This window comes from Patella vulgata, chromosome 6 (assembly GCF_932274485.2).
Source record: "Patella vulgata chromosome 6, xgPatVulg1.2, whole genome shotgun sequence".
Lineage (NCBI taxonomy): Eukaryota > Metazoa > Mollusca > Gastropoda > Patellidae > Patella > Patella vulgata.
This window is the reverse complement of record NC_065884.2, coordinates 20,896,867-20,919,297: the sequence shown is the minus strand read 5'-3', so window position 1 is coordinate 20,919,297 and position 22,431 is coordinate 20,896,867. Positions and strand designations below refer to the sequence as shown.

Genomic DNA, 22,431 nt, shown 5'->3' with positions numbered 1-22,431 from the left:
AGAGTCAAATTTAGCTATTGCGGGTTTATTTTCTGGCTTCAAAAGTTTAAAACATATTATTTATACATGTATTAACATGACTAGACATTAGAACAGCACGGCCGTTTAAGTGTTTAACGATAAAATAGATAGTCGATACTTAGTCGCGATTGTCAAGGGTCGTTGCTACGATGATAACCAATCTACGCTACAAGTTTATCAAAACTTTAAACGCCCATAATTTCTCTCAGTATAAAGAAAAGATTTGAATGAAATAATGTGACAAGAACCGTCATCTGTTTACCCAATTCTTATCCAATGCATCTTTAAAACATTATAAATACGATAGCGGTTAGAATTTCTAACAGTTGGTTTTGGGTTGGTTTTTTTGGAAAAATACAGTCTGAAGCATTAGGATCATGAGGGTACGAACGCTATTGATATTCAACGGTCCGCAACCTCCGGCCTTCCATTCTAGAGTTATCCCTCCGAATCCCCTTGCCGAAAACCTTAGAGGCTACAGTTTTTAACAAATTAATTTCAAATTTAGTGTGATGTGGGGTCACGCGAAGGCCAAGCCTATCGATATTCAGCATTGCTTTTTGGGGTTATCCCCTTTGTACGAAAACCTTGTGAACGTGATTGAGGCTACAATTTCTAACGATTTTTTTCATATTCGATGTGAAGCATTGACAATGATAGGATTAGCCCTATCAATGTTCAGTATTCTCAACCCAACCCGTGCAAAATGTGGGCGTATCTTCCATGGCAACACAGATAATTTCAATGAAAAAAATTGTGAGCCACGGTGGGTGGCTAAGTGAGTAAGACTTTGGCTCGCTAACGAGAAGGGCCCGTGTTGATCCCTGCATTGGCCTAGAAAGTTCATCGGGATTATCCGGCGCCCCCCCCCCCCATCAATGGTGCATGACAGAATGCCTGACAAGTGAGAACGAATAGTTGTTTGGATAGAACGAAAGACCGAGGTCCCGTATAGAGATTGGCGTGCACCTAAAAGATCCTTTGGTAGTTGGAATTCTTTAGGTTATTGCGCCGCTGTCGGGGCAAAATTTAAATTTCCCTCTTAACACACTGTATAGCTTATGTCCATCTTCATTAGCCCAGTCGGGGCAAAACAATAGGACATTAAACCCTATTTCATTTCATTTATAAATAAGTTCGCGTGATCTAAACGCCCATATCAAGGGACATATTTCAGGTGTCAATGTAGTCCAACATTTTAAAAAAAAACGAAATTCACTTCTGATTTTAATCAAATTGAAATTTTCTTTGTGTAAGGAGTCTTTGTTACAACAAATTTCTTCTGGGAACTACATTACAGATAATATAATTAATTGTTGTCCAATACACTATACCATTATTGTTGCTTTAGTGGAATGAATTGTAGATGGGAAATTGGTGTAAATAAAACCACTAGTTTGCCTACCCAATCCATCATCGTGACAGTAGAATTTCTAGATTTACCTCGAGTGAAAAGCAGCGATTGTGGTGATTATCTTAATATAACAAAGGGTAAGTATCGGGCGTTATTTGTAATTAGGGATGAGAATTACCCCTTATAATAATATGATCTGATTTTACCAGTAGGAGTAAAAGTTGACCGGGCTCGAAGCCCAAAGGACAATAAAAAGCCACATCAACAGTGCAAGATCGAATATTTGCTATGTAAATGATACTTTTTCGAAGAAATGCCAATTTTCTTTTCACATGCGGTGTTGACAATCGGTATTTGAATTTTAGCCAGTGGAGGAATAGCAAGGGGGCGGGGAATGTAATCTGGGAAGGAATACTGTACATTGTGAGTTAAAAGTGATCTGATTTTGTTCTAGTTCATTTGATAACAAGTAGTAAATCAATTTAGCTATTTCATATTTAACTTGTCCAGTATAACTTATTTTCTAGGACATATTGGTAGCCCGTTGCTGGCGCATTTATGTAGGGATGTAATTAATTTCAATGGCGCTCAAAAAACCTATCAAATTTTCAACGACATCGCAGTAGTAGATTTTAAAAGTGACAATGATTTCGTAGAAAGAGGTTTCAACCTAAGTTATTACCTTTATGATACTGCACGTAAGTTCATTTACTCTATTTTTGTCAAAGTATTTTATAATCTATTTCATACGGTAGCTCCGAAGTAAAATGTTGTAGCTTAATCGGTCTATCGGTCCACAGATCTGAAGGCAATGCGAAAAGAAAGCTCTATGATGAATCCGCGATCACATGGAATTGCACGTCAGGGAACCGCCGGTCCCTCGTCACCAAGAATAGATTGACCCCTCTCGTTTATGGAAGTAATGTTTATCATAGACTGGCCAGTGGTGCAGAACTTATATCCTAGTCAAAATGTCATGTCAGTTACATCCAATCTCATTAATATACAGATATTATTTTGATTCTTGGAGTATAATTTTAAATTTCTGGGTTTTCGCTAAAATAAACTTAATAATATTTGACACAAGATTATTGACAAATGAAAAACCAAGATTATAACAGCAATACTATATACCGGAAAACAACGGAAAACACCGGGAAATACCGGAAAACACCATTTTATACTGAATACCGGAAAACACCGGAAAAACACTAAATACCGGAACGGTTTATAGTATAACCCTTCTCCGGGTTACCTATTTAGTAGTAGATTTTAAAAGTGACAATGATTTCGTAGAAAGAGGTTTCAACCTAAGTTATAACCTTTATGATACTGCACGAAAGTTCATTTACTCTATTTTTGTCAAAGTATTTTATAATCTATTTCCTACGGTAGCTCCGAAGTAAAATGTTGTGGCTTAATCGGTCTATCGGTCCACAGATCTGAAGGCAATGCGAAAAAAAAGCTCTATGATGAATCCGCGATCACATGGAATTGCACGTCAGGGAACCGCCGGTCCCTCGTCACCAAGAATAGATTGACCCCTCTCGTTTATGGAAGTAATGTTTATCATAGACTGGCCCGTGGTGCAGAACTTATATCCTAGTCAAAATGTCATGTCAGTTACATCCAATATCATTAATATACAGATATTATTTTGATTCTTGGAGTATAATTTTAAATTTCTGTGTTTTCGCTAAAAAAAACTTAATAATATTTGACACAAGATTATTGACAAATGAAAAACCAAGATTATAACAGCAATACTATATACCGGAAAACAACGGAAAACAATCGGAAAACACCGGGAAATACCGGAAAACACCATTTTATACTGAATACCGGAAAACACCGGAAAAACACTAAATACCGGAACGGTTTATAGCATAACCCTTCTCCGGGTTACCTATTTAGGGTGTTTTCCGGTATTTAGTGTTTTTCCGGTGTTTTCCGGTATTCAGTATTATATGGTGTTTCCGGTATATAGTATAGCCCAGATTATGATCTTTTCTGAAACTGGAAAGCTAGATAGAATTCAGCTAGGTTTGGAAGCCAATTTACACAAATCAAGAATTTTCAATTAAACCGTGTATTTATTTACAGGTTCCTGTAGTTCAACTCTTTTGGTTCACAAATATCCAAATTATTTCCAGCCCAAGAACTACTACAACAGTAATAACTATACAAGGTAAAATCTTGCAAATTAAATGTGGTAGGTATATTTTTGGACGCTCTGACCAAATTATGTCCGTTTTGGCCCAAATTTTGACCGCTATGTCTAGTTATTGGTGTCATGTCCAAGTATTTGGTCGTCATGTCCAAATATTTGCCAGTATTACCAAATTATGACGCTTTGAACAATTTGAATTTTGGCTATGTTATAACCACATCCCATTCATGACACCAGTTCCCATATAGTAGCATATATAATGACATGAAAACAAAAGGAGAAGTGGAATACTCACTTGTACAAAAAAAAACATAAACACTTTTAGCCAACTGTGTGATTGATTTGATTGTATTGCCACATACAGGCAAGAGTACCAAGTCGTATGATTCCTATGCTATAAAATATACTCCATATAATTCAGTGAGGATTTTGTCATTTCAGAGAAAATGTGTGTGATTTCACTTTGGTTAAATCATTGCCGTCCAGATATTATGTAATTGTAGCAGAGGTGGTTGAGGCAAGATTACCCGGACTCGATCCAGTATCCCGAAGATGTACAAATAATCGTGTTGCTTTATATGAAGGTGGGTAGATCTTCGGAGCTGAAGTATTGTCGGTTAAATCTATTACGGATATAAAACATTGCTCTATCCAGCAATGAAGTCGACTCCATGGCAGCTATGTGAATGAGTATGATATGATGTAAACAGTAAACATTTCAGCTAAAGAACGAACAAAAGAGGCGTAACCTTGAACTTCGCTGTGGCTATCCAAATTATTCTATGAAAAGACTTAACAAGAAGTCTTTTTAAAGCTTTTTGACCCGTTGTTCTTTGACCAGCAGGATTTCGTGGCCAAAGAAATAACTCCATGAAGTATTATTGCGCAATATTGATTCCATGGCGTCCCTTTTAAAGATTATCTGAACATCCTGACCAGATTATTTGTTTTATTTATCAAAAATCACATCAGTCATTGATAATAAATCTGGCAATACGTGTGTGATCTTGTTGATAAACATACATTATCGTATCCGTACTCTCTCACTGCACAATTCTTATTTGGCTACAGGTGGTCTCTGTGGCATTTAGGTATATTAACCAAAGTACCTCGAAATAAAATAAAACCAAAAACGAACAATCCAAACCATTAGACAAAATTCGAAGTCCTAAAAAACGGTAAAGGCAAAATAGTGTAATCAGCATATGGACTGTTCACCTTATACAAAAAACACGACAAACAGTGGTAACAGGTGTCCGGAAGAGTAAGCTTACCCTGCCTGGCGCCACACCCTGTCATAGCTGAATCCAAACTATTAGGCGAAATCTCGGTAAAATATATTGGTTATTTGTACTTAACATGTAACTATAAAGCTACTGGGTTTCAGGTAAATCTCGGGGACATAAAATATCCACCAGCAGAGTAACCCACAGTTATTGTTCCCGACTCGTGATTATAGTTAAATCCCAAATTTCAGCCATAGTTTAATCGGATATCGAGTAAGCGGTGGGTCATTAATCCCTGGAAGGCTACATGTTTTCTATCTGTCCGCTCGCTTGTGATTTTGTTTTATTTAACTGTGATATTTTTTAACTATCGTATATAGCAGAGTTACAGATAAATTTCTCTTCGTGTGATTCCGTTAATTGCTTAATGAATTCTGTCTCTTTGTTGAATTGAAATCAATAAAAATTATGTTTTCTGGAATTATTTTAGGTTAGACTGAGGTATTTGATGGAAGGGTGGCACATTGATGTATATTGCAGAGTTACATTTCATGTTCGCATTTCGTAGATTTCCGTTAATTTGTTTTTCATCCCATGGTGTTAGTAACATACGCGATTTAGACAGCGCTCGCGTTCTCTTCTCTTCATTTCCTGTGGAGTGGTCGTTTGTTACGGCAACCAGCCGTTCTTTGCCTCAACTTGACGAAGTTTTAGGGAAACCACGGGGTTCTAGACGAAATGGATCGTGTTTTCTGAATTCTTATTCTTTGTTGACTTGACACTGTCGCACAATTTAATTATCTATACGTATTTTGGATTATATAGTCTGAGAAATGCTGTTATCAGTATCTGCCACTTATAAATGCTTGCAATGTAAAATTTGTTGGGGCTAGTAGGAGACATATTGTATTGCTCAGCAATAGTCTCAGGATGCTTCGCTCCCATCACGACATTCCTTACATGATGAGATCCACTCTAGGGCAAATTACTAAACACCCATAGCTGTAAGAGGGCAGAGTGGTTCGAACAAATGGCGTTTAATTTTCCTTTTATACGCTCACATTTTCATGTGGACGTATATTGTCGTCGCCCCTGTCCGCCCGGATGTCCGTCCATCCGTCCAAAATTTGTTTGTGGACTCTCTACTGGTCATTATTTATATCCGATCTGCAAAAAATTGGAAAAGTAGGTTTATAACCCAAATATTTCGATTTCTGTCGATATTGGCATTATCGGACCGTAACTTTATGAATTATGGCCCCTGATTGTTGGAAAAGTCGTATTTTTAGTAAGTGGACATTGTAAAGGTCACATTTTTTATCTGATTATGATGAAACTTGAAATGTATATTTATAACCCAGAGATTTCGATTTCTTTCGATATTCGCGCATATGGGACCGTAACCTCCTGGACTGTGACCCCTGGTTGTACAAAAAATCTAGATTTTAGCTTGTGGACCCTCTAGAGGTCACAATTTTTATCCAATTTAAAAAAAATGTTCAAATATACCATCGTTACACATAAATGACGGTTAAGTTCAATTTTCGTGAAAATCTGACCGAAACTGCTCAACAAAATAGCCGCTCCTCGTACGCAAATAGTGTAAAAGTGGGTAATACCAAGATAATGTGGACCCTGTAGAGGTCACAATTTTTATCCGATTTTTATGAAACTTGAAATATAGGTTTATATCCAACAGATATCTGGATTCCTGATTGTACGAAAAATTACGTTTTTAGCTTGTGGACCCTCTAGAGCTCACAATTTTTATCCGAGTAACAAAAATTTTAAATATATCACCGTTACATCCTAATGATGGTTTAGTTAGAATTTCGTAAAAATATTCCCGAAACTGACCGACAAAATGTCTGCTTCTTGTACGCAAATAGTGTAAAAGTATGTAATATAAGAGTATTTGTCACTTCCTGGATTATGGCCAAAGTCGCTCATTCTCTGTCCATCTTTTTGCAAAATGTGGATGTATCTTGCGTTGCAACCGCTGATTTCTTTAGGTTTTGATAAAATTCACGTTCGCGTTTCATGCAATTCGGTTAATGGTACGTTTTTAGGTCACAATATTTATCCTATTTAAAAAAAACCCAAAACGTTTAAACATATCACCGTTACACCTTAATGATGGTTGGGTTCGAATTTCTTGAAAATCAGGCCGAAACTGTCGGACAAAATGGCTGCTTCGTGTACGCAAATAGTGTAAAAGTATGTAGTAGTTATTAGCGCCCTTTCCGAGGTGTATCGGTGAATATCAGGACAGTTTTGGTCGAGGGGCCCAGCCGAGGCGGCCCCCGACCAAAACTGTCCTGATATTCACCGATACACCGAGGAAAGGTGCTAATAAGTTACTTACATCACATTTCTATCGAGTATTGTGAACCAACATGTGAAAAATAGTATTTATTATCGAGTCGTTTCAACCGAAAAATGACAAATATTTTCTGCTTCTTCATTATTTATCCATTTCTGAGCCTCACGTTACATTTCGCAGTGGAGAAACGACCTGAGTAGTATTGTATTTGCACGTGCGTCTCGCTTCCTTACTCTAAGCGTAAAACAGTCACGTGTTGTTTAGACTGCACTCCGTCATGAAAGATGGAGGTGTTTGACGAAGTCGGTGACTTGATCCTGTCACAAATTCCACTTGACGATATAGAGGACTTTAATCTAACCAAAGAGCAAGAAAAAAATAGGTTTGCTAAACCTGTAAGTGGTAGTTATATTGAAACGATGCAGGAAAGTAGAATTCCAACTGAGACCAAACGAAATACTCGGTGGTGTGTCAAAGTTTATGATTCGTGGGCCTTGCAGAGAAATTCATCTGTGACTTCGAATGGCGTCCAAGAAAGTGAAAAATACTGTTTTGTGGCACCTCTGTCTTCAGAAATAACAGCAGAATGTCTGGATTACTGGATGTGCAGATTTGTGTGTGAAGCTAGAAGGCAAGACGGCAGTTACTACCCTGCTTTGTCTCTTAAAAGTATATGTATTGGTATTTGGAGATTTATTTGCAACACATGCACACGGTATGACCTGAATTTTATGGACAACAATAATAATCATTTTGTCAATTTCCGGAGTACATTAGATGCAGTAATGAAACAGTTAAACAGCCAAGGCATAGGAACGCATACAAAACGTGCTGATCCTGTGACACGCACAGATGAGCAGAAATTGTGGGATTCTGGAACGTTTGCTTTGAACAATTCTAGGGGATTACTCAATGCTGTTTATTTTTATAATTGTAAGGTGTTTGGTCTGCGGGCTGCAGATGAGCACCGTAATCTTGAAGTTTCTCAATTTGCATTTGGAGAGGATAACAAGGGTGAATTTGTTCGATTTCAAGGCAGAAAAACGAAAAACAATCAGGGCGGTCTTGGACAAAGCGGGAAGGTACAGTTCAAGTAAGGGTGATTTATTTATTTTTATTTACATTAATTTTTTTTTGCTACTGCAGTTTACGATTTAAAGTAGTTATAAGTCTCTAACTCAATATCATCCAAAGCCTTACACGTTGAAAACAGGAATTATTTGTCAATTCAAATCAACTCAACATTGATGTTGTTATCTTCCCTTGAAAAGGTAGGCTTCTGATATCCAATATTTGAGACAAAATAAACATTTTACTATTGGTACACGAATCGTGTACCATAGTGCGTTTCAGCGTCATTTGTAACAAGTGACCTGAAAGAACGGGGCTAGACATATTCCACAACTCATGTCAAACGGCGACGCCATAACTTATCTGGAGAGCATACGCTAGAAATTTCTATTCGGTTGAGACTCATATCGTATTTCGCTGGACATAACTGATATTTGAAATTAGAGTCAAAACGGAAACAATTGAATGTAAATCAGTTCATATACAATCAGATTACAATATTATATGCGTTGCGACCCATTTGGGTCAATTTCTAGGTCCCAAATATTAGCGATTTAGCTCCTTTAATTATTCTAAGTATATGAGTATATTTTTTTGCCGATAGCTCGGGAAGTTTGTGTTAAATGCGTTAATAATTCTTTCTTTTGTAGAGAAATTAAGCAGTATGCACATCCGGGTAATGAACGATGTGTAGTTGCACTGTTGAAGACTTATTTAAGCAACATACCCTCAGAAGGACCCTTCTATAGACGAGCACTTTCACCAAACGAAGAAAGGTCAGCAAGGTTTTCTCAGCAAAAGCTTGGATTACCCACCATCCAGAAATTGTTCAGCACAATGTGTAATCAAGCTGGTCTTGAAGGACGCTTTACAGGTCATTCAGGAAAAGCAAGTTTCTTTTGATTAAATTTATTTTCTTGAGCCGCGGTCCCCAGGTTCCATCGGGATTGTTCGTTTTCCCCATGTTATTTAAGGGCCTCGTACGGAAAATCGCCTGGTCGTTCGGATGGGATGAAAACCATGGTCCCGTGTATGTAATTGTCAGTGCGTAAAAGAGTAGACGTAATGGACGCTGTCCTATCAAAATTCACACATGGCACACTGCATGGCTTTTGGCCTTTTTCATTAGCCCAAATTGTACAACAAAAAGTAGGAAGTTAAATCCCATTTCATTTGATATAAGAGTAGGTCGTAGTGCCGCTTTCCTGGCTAAATTTCCCTCATAGCACACTGTATGGCGTATACCCGTCTTCGTTAGCCCAGTCCGGATCAGAACAGTAGGACGTTAAACCCCATTTCACTTCATTTTGACGGATGTTCGTACTGCTTTTTGTAGGTTACTTTGGCCACGACCCTATTTCAAGAAGGTTATGAAGAACAGCTTGTAATGGAAAGGACGGGACATCGGAGCAACGCCGTAAGAGTTTACAAACGTACTTCTACATCTCAGCAAAAGGAGATATCGGATGTATTACAGCCGCCACCGCCTAAACGACCAGCCCAAGAGGAAGATGATCTGAAAATAGAGCAGACCGCATCGCCAAAACTGCTCACTCCACAGTTAGTTGATCTGAAAGTAGAGCAGACCACATCGCAAAAACTGCCCACTCCACAGTTAGTTGATCTGATAGTAGAGCAGACCACATCGCCAAAACTGCCCACTCCACAGTTAGTTGATCTGAAAGTAGAGCAGACCACATCGCCAAAACGTAATGTAAAGGACACCACAAAACGTGGTTCAATCCTGGTGAAGTGTGCATCGGCGGATGGTTCATCCGTAGAAATTTATTTGTAATAAAATTTATGACTTTCTAGGCGTTTGTTTTCATTCTGCTTATTTTCAATGCTTGTATAAAAAAAAGTGTTCGTTTGTCGGAAATGAACAGTACTCTTTTTATAAAGTGTACTGTTCATTTCTGATACACGGATACTTTTATGCCTGTATTGGAAATAAACAGGATAGTTTTATCAAAGGTTGCCAGTGGCAACGAGGTAGAAGTGGGATGTAAGTAATATAACAGTATAAGTCACTTATACTGGATTATGGCCCCTGAGTTTACAAAAATCGCTCGTTCTCTCTTCATCTCTTGCAAAATGTGGGCGTATCTTAAATGGCAACCGCCGGTTTCTTTAGGGTTTGATACAGATCTCGTTCGCGTTTCGTGCGATTCATTGTGTGAATGTAATTACAACACGATATCTTTATTATAAGACCCGTCATGCAAGATGCAGAAGGGAGGGGGCTGATTCTAAATTCACCCTTAAGAGTTCGATTGGATGCCATGGGCTCTAGTATCAATGATTATAGATTATGTTTCATTGTAGTAACTTGTATCTGGTATATTACACGTGGCTTCAAGCTTGAGCTTAATTTGAGGTACTACCCTTGAGTAAATCAAAATTATAACCATTTAACATTATATAACCTTCTTAAAAACATTAAAATGCGATATAGGACAGACATGGAAGTTATTTGGTGTATACTTTATCTGAAGAAAGTATTACTATCTCCATGTTTTGAAAAGGCGTTTATATATGTTTTCATTTTTATAGGTTTGAGAAGTGATGACAGCCGAAGGTTAGGAACGTTTTGTGGAAACATTACTGAAGGGAACAATATGACGTATCTAGCTGAAAATAACATGTTTATACGACTTCTTACAGCAGCCCAGGTTTATCGCAATGGAGGGTTTCGGATCAGATATTACCTAGCAAAATCTTCGGGTAAGTAGACAGGCGTCATATACGTGTACTTGTACTGTTTTCTGAGCAGGTCGGACAAACGATCCAAAAGCCATATGTTATTACTTGATTTTTCGTCTGGCATACATATTTGCACATTACTCTATTCCACCTAAGACTTACATATTAATATAATAGCGTATAGGTGATTGACCAGCGAATGGTGAAGCACAAGGAATTGCAGGCTCTTAAAATGTAGAATTGAAATGTATTCCATAGATGTCAGTTTATATTATATCCTAATCGAGTATCAAAATACCCAGCCCTAGCGACATGTCCGCCTTAAATAAATGTGCCCGTGCTTCCTAATTGGTTTCTAAGCGGCCTACATTGAAATATCAGTGCTGTGTGGTGTAAACAGATGTTATGGTGGACGTGTCCCTATTTAGAATAAAGTACAATTCATCATACCTTATCAGTGATTGCTAAATACCACCAAGCTGCAAGCTGGTAGATACTTGACCACTACAAATAATTTGTATTCATTACATTTTGTTCTATTTTTAAGACCGTCGACTACGCCCTAAATTCAAAACATTGTACCTAAAAGCACAACCTGACCATCAGAATTTTACTTCACCTAACTATCCCTACCAATATGGAAGGTAAGTGAACGGTTTGATTGTCAACAACCAGGTCAGACATAGACCGAGAATCAAGTGGGTTGTTGGTTGTATCTAACTTACTTGTCTTTGGCTGATGAACACGTATCTGTCTGCAGAAATCATGTTACACAAACAAATGATACGTCGTATATACCATTTTATACGTCCACGCGTAGTTTGGGGGTAAACAGACGTCTCCCTGTCCGTCCGTCAACAATAGTGATAGAGGCTATTGTCTTTGACGGATCATTTTCAAGTTTGGCGGGAAGCATTGAGGTATCGACCCCTATCGACATTCAGCGTTCCGCGACCTTTCGTCCCAAAATTATGTCCCCTGTGAACGCGATGGAGGCTACAGTTTTAACCGACGTTCCGAACTGGAGTTATCCCCCTTTTACGAAAACTTAGGGGATACTCGATTGAACGTTCCAGAATTAAATTCTCTCAATTTCAAAATACTGTCAATCGAGTGAAAAGGAGAATTTCGGAGTACAACACATGACTGTGCCGACTGAATAAAAAATATCATCTCAACCAATCATGACTGCTGAAATATATTTGTTTTTTTTAAAATACGTCACGATTATACTCACACCAACTCAGCTGTTGGGACTGGCAGAACTGTCACAGGGCTGAATTCCGTATCACTTGATTGCAATTCTCACAATTCGGGACATTCCGGACTAACAATCGAGTATCCCATCATGAGTATAGTTTGTAACCGATTCATTTCAAATGTGTATAGTGCTGTGGTCATTAGTGAACGAACCCCATAGATCTCCCGTAGCAACGGTACCCGGGAGTGAGAGGGCTACAGTATTTCTATAATTTGGTGTGAAGCATTGTGTTCCGAGACTTTCGGAGCTGGAACTTATCCCCCTTTTCCCGAAAACCTTGTGCGCACGATAAAGACTACGATTTTACGGATACATCACAAATTTGCTTAAAAGTACATAGTCCTACTATAGATGCTATACCACCTAAAGATCAAGAGCTCAATAAATGTCTAACACTTCATCTCCCTTTGAAAAACGAGATCAGATTTTCGATTACGTTTTATTTAAACACTCTATAGGCGAATCATTGGCCTTATCAATCAACGCTGAATTTCGTCTAGTGCCGAATTTGCATTCGCCCGAATAATTCGCTCGATTCAAACATGTTTGATATTTTCAGTCGAATTTTCATTGGCAGCGTTAATATTCGCCTATAGTGCGCCCTGTTCGCCGAATACATCGGCCGAGTGTAGTATTCATTAGCCAATCACTCATGTCGAGAAAGTATTGTGATGTGGCGACTATCTTGGAAACATGTAATTTAGTTGACATTACAACTAGTTGACATTATCTGGTGACATACGCATGTAGGCTGTTGAATCGGGCAAATATTTTGCTTAGTGTGTCCATTCAATTGACTGAATGAATTCGGCGAAGATTGATTCGGGCAGAAAGTCAAAATAAACCGGAATTTCCGACATTTCGAACATGTAAGTCGACCTTTAAAATTTATCTATAAAAATCATTCACAATTTGCAATTGATCGCTGAGAGTAGAATGTTTATCGTTACTTTAAGATTCTTGGCAAAATCCGTAACATCTGAGCGGAGGTGATAATAAATATTAAAACTTTCATACCTATACCGTACTGTCTGGTGAACCTGTATCATTTAAAACTTGGCAAATTTAAGGTACTTGACGAAATCCGTAACATCTGACGGGACGTGCTGTCCAGTTGAAATGTTTCTCGTTATATCTTTGTGATTTTTTAGCCTATTTTAATAATTCCCTTATCTTGGCAATTCCATAACTTGTGACTGTAAGTGTTGATAAATATGAAGATTCTACCTTTGTGAATTTTTAACTATTTTACCCATATCGCCCTGGAACTTAACTTGAACAATACACATTACTTTATTGTAGTTTTGATTAAAATTTATAATGTATGCAGAATGATTGTCGCATTAGCCCCATCAACAATGGATTGATCAGAAGTGATGTGTCCCTCCATTTACATCTTATCGTTACGCTTGTGTTCAAATCACGTGAACATGTCTGTATTTAAATCCTTTATTTTAATTAAAGCGATGTTTCATGTTTTTGTATTACGTATGTCTATATTGCTAAATGCCGCTCAAAGAAGAGACTGAAACATATTAGCGCCGTTAAACTAGCGATGTCATTCAAAACTAAAACATTGGCTAGAATGTTTTTCGTTTCTTTTATATGTATTAATTATTTGAAAGAGATTAAGAAGGCTTTGACTTATCCCAATTGGACATATCATTTATCTTATACATGGAATAATATTAAAAGCAGTAAAGGTCACAAAAATTCCTCGCTGCGCTCTGTAATATCACTTTATGCCTTACTGTCTTCGCTCCTCTGGTCCAAATTCGTAGCCACGTCATTGTGTTTGATGTAGATATTATAACAATATATATAACTCCATTTTGTATACAAGATTCGGCGGTTTTCGTTAAGATGATCCACGATTTTAAGATGACCCTAATTTTGTCTTTCCACAGCAATTTAAACTATAGGTGGATAATAAAATCTAACATCAGTTCTAGCAAAGTGGTAGTGAAGGTAATTGATTGTGACCTCACACTAAGTAATAGTGATGCGAAATCAGATCAAGTGGTTGTTAAAAATTGTAAGTATGTCAGTATTTCTTATTTTAAGTCAATCTGATTAAAACACAGATCCTATTTCGTTTCGTTTTTTATAGTTCAAAATTTCGTTTTACTTGTCTTTACTACACTAGGATCTGTCTGGAAGAGTTGTAATATAACCCGTGTTTTGGTTGATGTAAGGTTAGCCAATGAAACGGTCTGTTACTGCGAGTTCTTGGCGTACGGTGCACGGAACTGTGGGTATTCCACTAGAAACGTCAACGCTGATTGGTTAATCAATTGTGTCAATCAATACGGTCAAAAGCCGTTTGTATGACCTCAGACTTGACCCTGCCATTTACAACCGGTCAGAACTGCATGTAGTGTAGGCAATCGCAAGTATAAAAAAACGAAACGAAATATAGATCTGTATTTTAATCAGATTGATTTTAAGTAAAAATGTTCGAAGGCGAGTGTTGGTCATTGATTTTTAAGATGCCCCTCTGCTTTGTTAATTTCTCAGTTGTTATTTATTGAACATGAATATTTTCGACATGTGTAGTGGTTGTGATGATTTTATTTTTTAAAATAAAATCACGTTTTCGACCCCATAGGGTATTGGTATTGATTATTTAGATTGAAAGTTGAAGAAAGAAATTTGATTTCGCAACTTCTTAATCATGCTTCAACAAAATTATAAATGAATATTCCCATTTCTTGGATTGAAAATGGCTCGTTGGATAAGATGCGGGCAGAAAGGCTGCACTAGGAAATGTCGCACCCCGTCCCATCCAGACCTCCCATGATTAACACAGAAAATAATAATTAAAAGACAAAGTTAATTTACATGTCGGTTTTATTCACAGCTGGTAAGTTTCACACTCTATTAGGAAGATTCTTTGGCCAAGAAAAACCAAATTACACAAGCGATGGACCCCAGGTTACAGTTCAGTTTATATCAAATCGATATGAGGGAAATAGAGGATTTAAAATACAATATTATACTATTGCCGCGGCTTCAAAAGATGAAAAATCTGGTACGTATTTTGTTTGCTTCAGTATTTATATAAAAGCGCTATTTAACATTTAAATAAAAAAATCCAGAACTATTTTAATATTAGATCATATTATAGATATCATATTTCTGATAATATTTATGTCGCATTATATGTTCAAGTCATAGAATTACGATAATATTCATGTTATACAGTATAGATTATGATAATATTCACGTCGTAGTATTTGTAGACATGTTGGCTTTGTGGTGCCTATGCAAATGCATTTTAACGTGTTCACTTTAGAGATATAGGATGGATATCTTGGACTAGCTCATTATCTCATCGGTCTTGCATTCGTATAGTTTGGCATTGTCACTGTGGTTAAGTTTTTCTTTGTTATCTACATTAATTTTCAGTGTGAACCTTTTTGAAAAATGCCCTTTTTGAACCGATATTCATCATCAGTAAAAGAGTGTTCGGAAAATCTAGTGAACACGATAGAGATTAAAATTCTTAAAAGATCAAATTAGATCGACATCCAACTTTTCCTTTCAGATAAACTGCAGTTGATGACTATGCAAAATACTACTGAATCATAACAGCTATCACAATCGTATGGAATAGTTTTTCAGTAGTCATTTTAAAAGACGTTCGACTCCGGATTTGATTCAATTTTTGTCAAACTCTGTGCTCTCTGTGCTCTCTCAGGCACCCTGTTCAGAAAATGAATATAAGTTTAAGGAATAGTTCTGGATATTTTTAGAAATATTTCATTGCAGTAGGAAGAGCATGATTTAGTGGTCAACGGTGAAACCCGTCGTAAATGCATCACAGTTATTATTATTTTTTTTTTTTAAGGTTGGCCAATTGGAGATATAATGGCTCTGGTTATAGGTATTGGTTTTACTTTAGGCATCTCCGTTTTTGCTTGGTGCATCTTTCGTAGATTTAGAAAGAAGAAAACTGGACCAGCATCTGTACCAGGATCTGTACCAGCATCTGTACCAGGATCTGTACCAGCATCTACAACATGTATCGTTCAAAACCTTAGAGGGGACGTTATATTTAGGGAATCTAATAATAGTCTGTCTTTTAATCATTACTTACGTGGTAAGTGTTTCCAATATTAAAAATCTGTAAGATTCTTTATGAATGAAAAGGGTAAGAAATGAAATGTAATGAAATATGGGTAACGTCCTACTGGTTTGCAACAATCGAACAAACGAACAAACGAAAGTAGAGGGTAAGACATTGCTATAATTTATGCCACAAAATATTTAGTTCACTGGTTTATATCTGAAACAAGCTTGTGTTGGCGTATCTTTTACTTTTTAATACTTTTAACCTGAATTATTGTTATATTTTTAAAAGAAACTGATAATTTTGACAACAAAGGTTCAGTTTCTCGAATACACTGCTATATACTGATTAACAAACTGTTCGTTTCATTCTTGTTTCGCATTGGAATTGTATATTTTCTAAATACGTGTGAAAAATAAGCACCTGTCGCCAGACTATTGTACGATTGGCTCCAGCAAGAAATCTTTAGAAAGGCCATGGAATGTTCTGGAAGGCGAAAGCAACGATTATTGCAAGTTACCAGGCAAATGAAAATCCGAATATTTGATGAGAAATATAAGTGTTAGATGATTCTTATTTATATCTAAGGTTTGCATTAAATGCAGTTTATTTTAACTTTTAAAGATGGAGGTCAGTCCCTTCGTCGTTCAGTATATAAGCCAATAACTTATTTTAAATTTTACGACCCTTTTTTATTTTTAGATCGCCCGATTGAACCACCACCGGATTCTGATCCGCCTAATTACGATATGGTTACGCAACCTCCGCCAAGCTACGACACATTGTCTATACATACCTTACCACCAAGCTATGATACATTGTCTGTACAGGCCGCACCACCAAGTTACAGTTGCTCCGCCAGATATATGCTACCACGGACTAAAAATAGTTGAAACTAGATATACAAAATGCAATATTTTTCTGATTTACGATTCACAACAGGTTGAATATTTGCTAATAACACGTGGGGGCTGAGGAATCCGAAAAGATGCTCAATCGATTTCTTTGTTTAATTCAATAGAACATTAATTTAAAAGCGCGAGATTGACCGCTTAGGTGATCTCTGGCCAAACAATCAATCTCTCTCCTCATTCTTAACTTGTACAATGGTACTATTCTTGCGGCATAGTCTGCTGAATTTTTTACATGAATATTTCTTGTTTTTGTTTTATATTAAGCGTTTCATGAAGCTATTGTGATATTTTTCAACACTTGTTATTTATTGTATAGTTGCATATCATAAAAAAAAGAAATTATTTAGCTACAGTAATCTTGTTATATTCTGTAACATAATAATTATATTTTATGTAACAAAATTATATTTTATGTAACATAATAATTATATTTTCGGTAACATAATAGTTATATTTTCTGCAACACATTAATTATATTTTCGGTAACCTAATAGTTATATTTATGTAACATAATGATTATATTTTGTGTAACATGATTATACTTTCTGTAACATAATGATTATATTTTCTGTAACATAATAATTTTAAGTAATAAAATGGATTTTTTTATAATATTTATTTACTCGGAAAACAAGCAAAGTTGTTCCATTTGTGAAACAGATTGGTCCCATTTGATTATGATTTCTTTCCTTATAATATTCCATAATATACTATTCAAAAAAAGTAGGGGATATTTGATTTTTAAGTGTTATTAAAGTCACCTAATGAAACTGACGAAGAAACAAATGACAAAATGAAATGAAGTTCACATTCATCGATTTATTCCAAATGATTGTTAGACTAAGTAAGGCACAGACTGACCATTATAAGGGTAAAATGATACCCGGGGTCAAACAGCAAAGTTACCACAGCATCACAACCAAGTCAGTAACGGGTCCTCTGTTTGCTAAACAAGCATTGATCCGACGTGGCATACTCCTAATGAGACGTCTAAGGTCATTTTGGTCCAGATTGTCCCATTCCTGTTGCAACGCAGCAGCAAGTTCTTGGACATTGGCAGGACGTTGTTGACGTTGACGTAACCTCTGTCCAAGCATGTCCCAGACATGCTCGATGGGGGAGAGGTCGGGACTCGGTGCTGGCCAAGGTAATGTGGTGATGTTCTGTTGTTGGAGGTAACCTGTAACGATCCTGGCCCTGTGACATCTTGCGTTGTCATCCTGGAAGATGAAACGGCGGCCATGACGTCGTGCGAACGGCACAACATGGACTGCCAAGATGTTGTCACGGTAGTACTGGCCTGTAACACGCCCTGCAACAACATGTAAAGCCGTTCTTCCAGCAACAGTGATGCCTCCCCACGCCATAACAGAACCACCCCCAAATCGATCATGTCTGATGACGTTAACGTCTTGGAAGCGCTCGTTTCGACGACGCCACACCCTCCTACGTCTGTCCAAAAAATCAACAGTGAACCTTGACTCATCTGAAAACATCACATTGCTCCAGCGTCGATTATCCCAGTGTTGACGATCCCTACACCAACGACGTCTTGCCTGAATGTGATGATCTCTCAAACAAGGGATCACGCGAGGACGTCGGGCGCGAAGGTGACCCCTATGCAGTCGATTCCGAATCGTCTGGCCACTCACTCTCACACCAGTGTCTGTTTGAAGACGAGCGCTGATCTGATTTGCTGTGATGACACGATTTCTCAAGGCCAAGGTACGGATAAATCGATCCTGGGCTTGAGTTGTCGCCCTTGGTCGACCTGAGCGTGGTCTGTCCTGTACAGATTGTGTATCACGGTATCTGGACCATAGCCTGCTTATGACAGACTGAGAAACATTCATCGTCCGCGCCACAACCGCCTGTGTTGTGCCGATCTGTAGCATGCCAAGGGCACGTAACCTTTCATTTTGGGTAAGCCGACGCATATCAAAATTTGTTTTCTGGTCACTAAAACAATTAAACTGATGTTTCCACCCTGGAATTCAATGCCACAATGACTGTAACATTCAAAGTCAGAGTCGTGCAAATCTTGGGTTGGACCCCCATGATGATCCCAAGCATCACCTGCATTCCATGCGGTAGCTATTGGTGCGTTTGGGCGTCACATGTAACTGGAAATGTTTCTTCTGTTAGGTTCTATAGTGACTTTTTTCGTAGTCATTTGCATATTTTAGTATTATGCCCCCAAAATCAAATATCCCCTACTTTTTCTGAATAGTATATTTAAATGTTAATGTACTCCAAAATTAGAACCATAAAGACGGTACGAAATGAAAATATAATTTTAATTAGACTGGTAAAATTCCAACAACTGTTTGCACCAAGGATATTTGCTTGGATGATAATTTTTATATGCCCACATTTCCATGTGAACGTAATATGCCGTCGCCCTTGCTTAGCCCGTGGACACTCTTACAGATCCCAGTTTTTATCCAATTTTACTCAAATTTAAAAAAGATCTCGGTTGCTCTTGATATTGGACATCTACCTTGTAAACGAAATAGATGTTTTAGTTTCTAACGCTATTCTTTCACTGTTACTGGGAAGCATTAATCGTACACTCAGGGGTCATAATCCATGAAGTTACGGTCCGACACATGCCAATATCGAAAGGAACCGAGATCTCCTCAATCTAAAGAACTTCTTATCCACTCCTTTGTTACTAATAGACTAGATTGCCACAACGCATTTTATACAAACTCCCGAATTATCTCATCCAACAACTTCAACATGTACAGAACTCAGTAGCAAGACTTTTATTTTCAACCAGAAAATATGACCATATAACCCCATTACTTAAACATACATTATGCAAGAGCTAAATATGCCTATTGCAGTTCTTTCTTTAGGTCTGAAATGTTTTTTTACATTATTAATTAGACATTATTTAACTGATCTAGGCCATAATCAACTCTCAATAGCATCGGATTTCTCCGATATTAAATAGATTAGAACGGTTCAGCCATATTTTGATTTAATTTAAAGATAGGTTGCCAGGCAACGAAACTTACGCCCACAGCAGCTAAATCGTCCAAGCGGTCGATAAGGGTTGCCAGTTATGGCGTATTTATTCCTTTGTAGGTAACTGGGGGCCTTTACAAGACAGTTCTATACAGATCAGATTATAATTTTTCCCGTTTGAGGGTTCACAAGGTTCTACAAACTGAAACAAGGGTCTCAACTCTGGAAATTGTTGAAATTTGACAGGCTTTTTCGTTTTACTAATTTAAATAATGCATATAAATTTCATACAGATTAGATGATCACTTTTGTCACAAGGTTCATAACTCTAGAAATTATTGACGGAAATTGCTGAAATTCAATAGATCTCACAAATTTAAATGATGCATATAAACTGCATACATATCGGATGATAACTTTCATCAATCGAGCATTAACCAGGTGAAACAAGGGCCATAACTCTAGAAATAATAAACAGAAATTGGTGACATTCAATGGGATTCTTCTCTTTACTAATTTAAATAATGCATGCAAATTTCATACAGATGGGCAGATAACTTTTCATGTTAAAGCGTTCACAAGGTTCAGTAAGGCGAAACAAGGGCCATAACTCTAGAGGTAATAAATGGAAATTGCTGAAATTCGATAGGATTCTTCGTTTCACTAATTTAAATAATGCATATAAATTTCACAAAGATCGGAAGATAACTTTTGGCGTTAAAGCGTTCACAATGTTCAAAAAAGTGAAACAAGGGCCATAACTCTGGACGTAATGAACAGAAATTATTGAAAATAAATAGGCTTCTTCGTTTCACTAATTTAAATCATGCATATAAATTTCACAAAGATTGGGTGATTACTTTTGGCGTTAGAGCGTTCACAAGGTTCAATAAAGTGAAACGAGGGCCATAACTCTTGACGTAATAAACGGAAATTGCTGAAATTCAATAGGAGTCTTCGTTTCACTAATTTAAATAATGCATATAAATTCCAGAAAGATAAGATGATAACTTTTGGCGTTAGAGCGTTCACAAGGTTAAACAAAGTGAAACAAGGGCCATAGCTCTAGAAGTAATAAACGGAAATTGCTGAAATTCAATAGGATTCTTCGTTTCCCTAATTTAAATATTACATATAAATTTCACAAAGATCAGATGTTAACTTTTGGCATTACAGTGTTCACAAGGTTCAACAAAGTGAAACAAGGGCCATAACTCTAGACGTAATAAACGGAAATTATTGAAATTAAATAGGCTTCTTCATCTCACTAATGCAAACAACATATATCAATTTTAAAACAACTGGATGATAACTTTTGGCGTTAGAGCGTTCACAAGAAACTGTGGACAATTGACGGACGGACGGACGGACGGACGGGGGCGACGTCAATATGCGTCCACATTTCTATGTGGGCGTATAAAAATGGAGCAGCGAGACTTAGCTTCGAACAACCAGTACGGTGATTGAAATTATTGCACACGTCTCGTCAAACCTGCAAAGCCAAGTTGAAGAAGGTCCACAAACAAATTATGGACGGACAGATGCAACGACAGTATACGTTAACATTGAAATGTGGGGTATAAAAACTATAGCCGCTTTTGCGTTTCATGCCAATATCGAACCGAGATCTTTGGGAGATAAATCTATATTTCAAGTTTTGTCAAAATCGGATAACCAGCGGTTGCCACTCAAGATACGCCCACATTTTTCAAGAGATGGATAGAGAACAAGCTGAATATCAATAGTGTCCATCCATTCATGACCTCAATTCTTCCCCACAAATTAAAAAAAAAACCACTTGTTAAAAACTACAGCCTCTATCACCTTCACAATGTTTTCAGTAAAGGGGGATAACTCCGGAACGAAATGTTGCAGAATGCTAAAAATTAATAGGGTTCATCATCTTATGACCCCAATGATAACAACCAGATTTGAAAAACATCCCTAAAATCTAAAACCTCTAAAATGTTCAAAAGATTTTCGGCAAAGAGGCGGGAAACTCTGGAACGGATAGTCGAGGATCACTGAATATCCATAGGTTTGTCCACAATGCTTCAACCCAAATTTGAAAATCATCCATTAAAAATTAGAATCTATCGTGTTCACAAGATTTTCGGCAAAGTGAGGACAACTCTGGAACGGAAAGTCAATAACTGAATATCGATAGGGTTTGTCCTCTCTTGAAAAAGGTCGCAGAACACTGAGAATGAATAGGGTTAACCCGTTCATAACCCCAATGCTTCCCACCAAATTTGAAAAATATTTGTTAAAAATGAAGCCTATATCTCATTCACATGGTTTTTAATGGATTTATTTTAAATCTGGAGTGAAGCATTTTGGCCG

At 37.2% G+C, this 22,431-nt stretch overlaps 1 protein-coding gene across 1 annotated transcript; it reads left to right on the top strand.

The window, feature by feature from the left end:
- The first annotated feature begins 7,249 nt into the window (after positions 1 to 7,249).
- LOC126824296 (zinc finger MYM-type protein 3) lies at positions 7,250 to 9,068 on the top strand. Its single transcript, XM_050553495.1, has 2 exons — positions 7,250 to 8,187; positions 8,816 to 9,068. The coding sequence occupies exons 1-2, from the start codon at positions 7,379 to 7,381 to the stop codon at positions 9,066 to 9,068; spliced, it is 1,062 nt and encodes a 353-aa protein (XP_050409452.1). The 5' UTR covers positions 7,250 to 7,378.
- Positions 9,069 to 22,431: the final 13,363 nt, after the last annotated feature.